Source organism: Aplysia californica, unplaced genomic scaffold (assembly GCF_000002075.1).
Source record: "Aplysia californica isolate F4 #8 unplaced genomic scaffold, AplCal3.0 scaffold00052, whole genome shotgun sequence".
NCBI lineage: Eukaryota > Metazoa > Mollusca > Gastropoda > Aplysiida > Aplysiidae > Aplysia > Aplysia californica.
In genome coordinates, this window is record NW_004797322.1 from 525,053 (window position 1) to 532,091 (window position 7,039).

The window sequence follows — 7,039 nt, forward strand, 5'->3', positions numbered from 1 at the left end:
GGTGGGGGGGGGAAGGGGGCGAGAAAGGAAGGTGAGAGATAAGGAAAGGTCTCAGTTGGAGAGAATATTTAATAAAAAAGGCTTTCTTCTAAATCTTTTAAACGTTGTCTTCCTTTCTCCCGATAATTTCTTCACCTAGATCATTTGTGTGTGCCTTGCGAGGGATGCCCGGGGACCTTTTGCTTTATTGCTGGACTAAAAGTGTAAGGTTTTGATTTTTCCGTCCCAAAAAGAAACACAATTCACTTTCACAATGTTCTGGGGGTACCAACAAATGCTCCGATTTATATTAGCATGTATAAGTGGGAACAAAGGCAAACACATTCTATCGGCCTCTATGGTGTACCTGTTAGGTGCCTTGCTGTCACGTTCAGGAGACCCTAGCTTGATTCCCAATTAAACAAAATATTTATTGAGTATCTAGGTCTTTCTGTTGCATTCCCCTTAACACGTATTGGCCCTGACAGGGAGGTGTCGAAGCCCGCTACCTTAATGATCTAAATGAGCATAAAAACACCTGTATACAAAAGAAAGACAGCAAAACAAAACCCTACCTCTGCCGTGTATGTAGATCGTTTTGCTCAATCTTGAGCTGGTCCAGATATTTCTTGCCTGGCACGCGTAGTTTGATCCAAATAATTTTGGAAACACATTGTAGTTTGCCATGGTTATGCTCGTCGAGGCAACCCTTATCCCGTCTTGGTAGAGGGACGACCACGGTGAATCACCTATTCTGCAGCTCAACACAGATACATTTCTTCCGGCATTTGTCCAATACGATGCCCCGTAAATATTTAATCCATAGAAGTTGGAAACTGAAAGTTAAGATAAAGACAAAGAACAAGTTTTGATTAGCCAGGGTACCAAAATCTAAAAATGAAACTAGGCATTCTGCATGTCTGGGATTTATCTCTCCTCATTTTCCAACTTACATCTTTGCTACATGGCTACATTAAACGTTGGGTTTTTCAGGAGACTCGCCACGGACTTTTAAAGAAAATTCTGATGTATACCTCGATACCATAAAAAACTTCAGTTCTCTCTCTGGTATATAACCATCTTTTTTTTTTGGGTCGCTTTCTCTTTACAATGCAGGTGCGTTGTGGAATACAAAGGCTGTCTAAGAAACAATAAAAAGTAAATGGTTATAAAATGAAACTTCAGTTCCCTCTATGTAGATAGCCAGCCTTTTTTGGTCACTTTTTTTTACAATGCAGGTATAATAATGCAGTGCGTTGTGGAATACAAAGGCTGTCTAAGAAACAATAAAAAGTAAATGGTTATAAAATGAAACTTCAGTTCCCTCTATGTAGATAGCCAGCCTTTTTTGGTCACTTTTTGTTACAATGCAGGTATAATAATGCAGTGCGTTATGGAATACAAAGGCTGTCTGAAAAACAATATGAAGTAAATGGTTATAAAATGAAAAGCTTGTCATGATTGAGATACAACCTACACATTTTGTTTACTAAATATTCCATTTATTTTCAACGTAATTCCCATAAACATTTAAGTAATTTTCCGACCACTGCATGAATAAATGCTTGCCATCTCAGTACAATTTTATGTCAAGTAACCGCCGTTAATTTCTGACATGATCCACAAGGTTTGTATCATCAGTGATTTTCTTCCCGGTTAGATATCGGTGCATTGATCCAAACAGATACAATTCTGCATAGACAAAATCAGGACTGATCCAACATGCTTTCACTAAGTTCTCGAAAGTCACCAGCAGGCAAGGCCAAGTTCCCATATTGTCTGCAGTTTGTCTGCATTGTTGTAACAATGCTGTGCAAACATCGACGTGCGGTGCCTTGTGGTGGTCATCCGTCAACTGCTTTGGACCCCCACGGAACTAATACTTTTCTGTATCCAACTCTTTAGGGACAAAACTGTTCACTTAATAAGGTCTAGGGTATCAACAATATCACGGATTTCTAGTCTTCTGTAAACATTTACTAGTTTGTGAATGCGTGCAGCATTATTTTTCAGTATGAGCAGAACGATGACAGCTTCTGATTAAGCTCATCGTGTAGATTTGTATGCCCCTCTTTAGAAAAATTGTACCACTGGTAGACCGTTGACGTGCTTAAAAACATGCTGACCATAAGCACTTTTAGATTTTGGGTGCATGGCAGTGGGATTTTCCAATCTGCGTGAAGAAACCAACATTTTAAGACACATTTCCTTGGCCAGCATACCGTGCCTGGCAGGGTAAGAAGAACTCAGAGTCATCTTAAGTGACCATCACTTTCGGTGCATGAAATATGCGCATCCTCCATGACCGTGCCAGGACAAAAACGACCCGAGAAATGGACAGCCTCACTGCCAGTGAACCGTACCGATGCGACACGGTTGCAGATTATTGCTATCAGTGACCCTCGTCTAGCAAAGGAAGGACAAGTCACAGAGCAGTCTAGAGGCTATACGTTTTTCTGGATCGGGTGTAGACTCGATGAGCGGAATGAGGCAGGAGTTGGTTTAGTTTTGCCATCAGATTCAACCTGGTCAACAAGCTGGCAGCTCCCCCCCCCCCACACACACACACATCCACAAGGGAATCAACAGTTGTCTGATGGCGAGCCTACTGCTTGTCAAGAAGAGATTCACCAAGCTGTTCAGCGCCTACGCCCTCACTTTGACCAAACACGACGAGGTGAAATAAAGATTCTACGAGAATCCAAAGGACACCAACTCGACCTTACGAAGGGCAGACAAACCCATCATTTTTGGTGATATCAACACCTGATTCGATAGATACCAGAAGTCGTCGGAGGTATTGCAAGGGAAACACGGTGTTGACAATTGCAACTGCAGCGGCCTCCTCCTGCTGGAAACTCTCGCTGCACTCAATCTTCTGATCTCCAACGATATGAACATCTGTGTAAACCACCCACGAGGCTCCAAGGCATCAAAGACCCCCGGCGATGAACGTCTCCAAGCTCAACAGAGGCCCCGTCAAGCAAATCCTGGTGGTAAAGCTATAAATTAATCTACAACCACCCGACACAGACATGTAAGCTGTTGAGGAAGCCGAGTGGGTGAGTCTCCGTGACGCTGTCTACAGCGATAAGGTTCTGTCCTCTCTGCTCCCAGACAGTGCCATTTAGTGTGCCTGGGGCTGTGTTGGCTTTTATCGATTTTGTAGGCCATCCTCTCGTCGATATTAGTGTAGCGTGATAGGGTACTGCCAAGCTAGAATAATTAACTGACACTGTTAGTCTCTAGCTTTGATTGAGAGTTGGTCGGGCTCCTTAAAGCAGCAGCCAAGGCTAACTGTTGTTGTAATTCGGTCTTCCTAGTGGAGATAGTGAATCCGAAGTCATCGCAGGCTTTGAATAGCGGGTTTATGCTTCCTTGCATGACTGCCTGTGTATTGGCATTCAGCGCACAGTCGTCGACAAATAGGAAATCGCGGGCTGTGTCTTTCTTTCTTTTAGGTCTTTGCCTGCAGTCTCTGAAGATGGAAGAGTTTCCCAACGATACACGGTATCGGAAACCGACACCGATGTCTTCGTCACGGATGGCGTCGATCAGCATGGCGGAAAACACCACGTAGCCCTGCTTAACTTTGTTAGTGACTGGAATGAGCTGGGAGTAATCGCCGCCATCCTGCACTTTTGCGTTCATGCCATCGTAGAATTGATGGAGCACCGGGATATACTTGTGGAGCACCCAAACTTGACCAAGGTCCTCTACAGCTCTTCTCGGATAAACAGTGCCAAACGCTTTTGTCAGGACGAAAGTCCAACAATCTGCTCCTGGTACTTCTCTTGCAATTGTCTAGCAGCAAAGATCATGTCCATGGAACTGCGTCCTTCACGGAAACCATACTGGCCCTTAGAGAAAAGATTGCGTCCCAAGTGTGTGTTGAGGCGATTGAACAGGATGCTAGCCAGGATATTCCCAGCGAAGGAAAGAAAGGAGATATCGTGGTGGTTGCCAATGGTGTTCCTGTTTCCTTTGCACTTTCAGAAATAGATAATGGAAGTCTTTGAGTTCTTGTCGAGGTGAACAGGCTTGTCAGTCTCTATATAAGCGGTGTTCTACCTCAGCTGGGATGGAGTGTCTTGTAGCTGGACAGGCACTTGATAGCAATCACAACTTCTTCTGTTTGGGTCTGCCAGCATGTAATCCGTTGGGGCTTCCAATAGCCTTACGATCACTTCGTCACCAATAATTGGTGATCTATTGAGGACATTATTGAAGTGTTCTGTCCAGTGATCGAGGATCTTTTCCTTCTTCAAAATAAGCATCTTTCCACTTACACTGTAGAGAAGGAATGACTCAGATGAATTGGTCCGTAACCGGTCTTGAGAGGGTTGTAGACGTTGTTCATGTCTTTCTTATCTGCGTGGGCTTGGATGGCGTTGGCCTTCTTGCTGAGGTATTTGTCTTGCTTACGACGATGTTTGGGCTAAACTTTTTTTTCGACCACGTTAAACCATGCTTTCTTTGAAGTGGAGGAGGGATCATTGAGCGGTGCTCTGCAGAATTGATGATGCTTTTCCTCTGTTGGCGCCTGGATGCGACAGGGCATCAGGCCCAAAGTTTATTGAGCAGTATGTAGTTTTGTCATCCCTGCTCTACACCTGCAAAACGAGGACGGTCTACAGCCAGTATACCTAGCAGGTCAATGCTTTCCGCATAAAATGCCTTGAGGCCCTGCTCCGTGTCAAGTGGCAAGACAGAGTAACAAACTGAGGTACTCATGACTTATAATGCCTGGGACGAAGCAGCTCAAGACTACCTTGTCTGCCTTTACTAAGTAAGATCCGAAGTTGTTGAATTTGAAGAGACGAATGAGGCACCATGTATGTAAGTTTGTATGTACGTGTGTGCGTTTGTATTTGTGTGTGTGTGTGTGTGTGTGTATGTGTGTGTGTGTGTGTGTGTGTGTGTGTGTGTGTGTGTGTGACCCTCTCTCTATCTATCTGTTTATAGACTTAACTATCTATCTATCTACCTTATTCACACTGTTCATAACCCACGGACGAAACAACATGTCAACTGTTTTGTTGTACCGTAGAGAACGAGCAAATAGATCAATTAGATCTTCACTGTACCCTCCACTTTTTTCAATGACGTTTCAGACATTAAAATGATGATCTCCCCTCATTCTGTTTTGTCTTCGTTCGGGCGATGCTGGGTTCTTTGTCTATCTTGTTAGGCATTCATGTATTCTTTGTATGTTGCATTGCGTGATCTACCAGACAAGGTTAATGAGGGCAACTGTTCTCTAATTACTATTGCATTCCAGATCGGGTTTTTTTTTCTTTGCTTATATGACGTATATCGATTATTTTGACTTCAAACTGTTGTTCTCCAGATTTTCAGACACAATAATTTACAGCGCAAAAATGAGTTCGTGCTTCACCCCCCCCCCTCCCCCTATCTTCTCTTTGATAAATTCAAAAGACACTCTCTCTTTCTCTTAATCTCTCTCTCTCTCACTCTTTTTCTCTTTTTCTCTCTCTCTTTATCTGTTTCTCTCTCTTTTTTTCTCTCCCTCTCCCTCTCTCTCTCTCTCTCTCTCTCTCTCTCTCTCTCTGATTTTCAGCCATTTTGAAGCCCACTTCCAAAAATGATCTATATAGTGTCGATGGTGAAGTAAAAACACCTACACTTTATAAAGATTCAAGACTGCACGCAAGCAGGTGGTAGGCCCCTCAAATGGCTCACCCCAGCTTCTAAATTCAGATGCTTATTTCTAAAATATTGTACATCAGTTGTCTTGAAGGTTTTCTCCACTTCCTTTTGTCTTTCTTTTTGTTCTTTCTTCTATCTTTTTCTCTACCGTTTCCTACGTTCTTTGGTTTGGAAACAATAATTAATAGTCTGTCTTTTTAAATGGACAAAGCAGTCATTAAAGAAGCACAAACATAATAAATATGCTTTACAGTTTTATCTCTTCTGTCAGTCTTTCTTCCTTCCATCTGGCTCCTTTGTTCTGACTTTTGGTTAGATGCTTAGTACTTTTCACAGCTTGTTTTTATAATTTACATGACATTGAACTATCAGGGAGAGTTTTTGGAAATGCTTTAAATCTATAGCAAATTCCCCCAAAAATATATTTTTGACTCTTACAATTCAGGTAAACAGAGTCAAACACCCTACCTCTAAACGGTGCATATGATGTGGCGATTGGAGCTTAAAAGTGTTCAAGAACTGTATTACTACCACTCTAGGGTTAAGCCAAAGGCCTTAAAAATGGTTTCTTTGTCTGCGAAAAGTAAAGTATCAAAAAATTTGTTACAAAATGAAAACAAACGAAGCATTTAATGTCTTCAGGTAGCAGTACCAAAGCATTGGGTTTGAGTGATTAACATGCTACGTGACTAGATTTCTTAAAAGACACAAATTTTTGCTTACTTTTCACATGTACACACCTTTCTCTGTGCATAAGGCGGTTTTCTTTCTAGCTACACACAGGTTTGTTTGATGGACTCATCAGAAGTATCTGAAAGCGGGAGGCGCTTTGATCAAATTTATGAAACTTGACTGAACACAATGCACAGTATCTTTCTCAGAGCACAAACGTGTGAAAAACGATGATAAATTGGTAGACGAGAAGGCCGTAAGACGTTTAAGTCTTCCTCGTTCTCTCGTGCCCTTTGGTTGCCCACTGGGATCTTTTGCCGATTTAGCTTTCAGCCGGAAACACGGATTGGGAGAAGATGGATGCATGGAATCAATGTTAAGTGTGTGAAATCCATTTGTGGTTTTTTCCCCTTGGCAATCGACCAGTACTTCGCTGTAGGGCTGAACGATTGATAACCTGCGTCTCTCCCAAAAGCAGCGAGAAATAATTTCACGTTTAGTCCGCTGCCACCTTTACTTCTTTGACAAACAAATGAAAACTCGAATGTCTGAGTGTTTGTGTTAAATTGTCCTGAGGTAAACGTGATCGGAAGGCGACAAAAGAAAGTCAACAATTTTAAGTAATGCCCCTTGAGGGTTATGAACATGGACTAAAAGATCCCTGTAAGCTCTCTCTCTCTCTCTCTCTCTCTCTCTCTCTCTCTCTCTCTCTCTCTTT

At 42.5% G+C, this 7,039-nt stretch overlaps 1 protein-coding gene across 1 annotated transcript in view; it reads right to left on the reverse strand.

The window, feature by feature from the left end:
• The window catches only part of LOC118477259, a 16,088-nt gene that overhangs the window by 4,169 nt on the left and 4,880 nt on the right, over positions 1-7,039 (reverse strand). Inside the window, exon 4 of the mRNA XM_035968347.1 lies at positions 555-815. Coding sequence (XP_035824240.1) covers positions 555-815 — 261 coding nt within the window. The remainder of the gene's footprint in view (positions 1-554; positions 816-7,039) is intronic.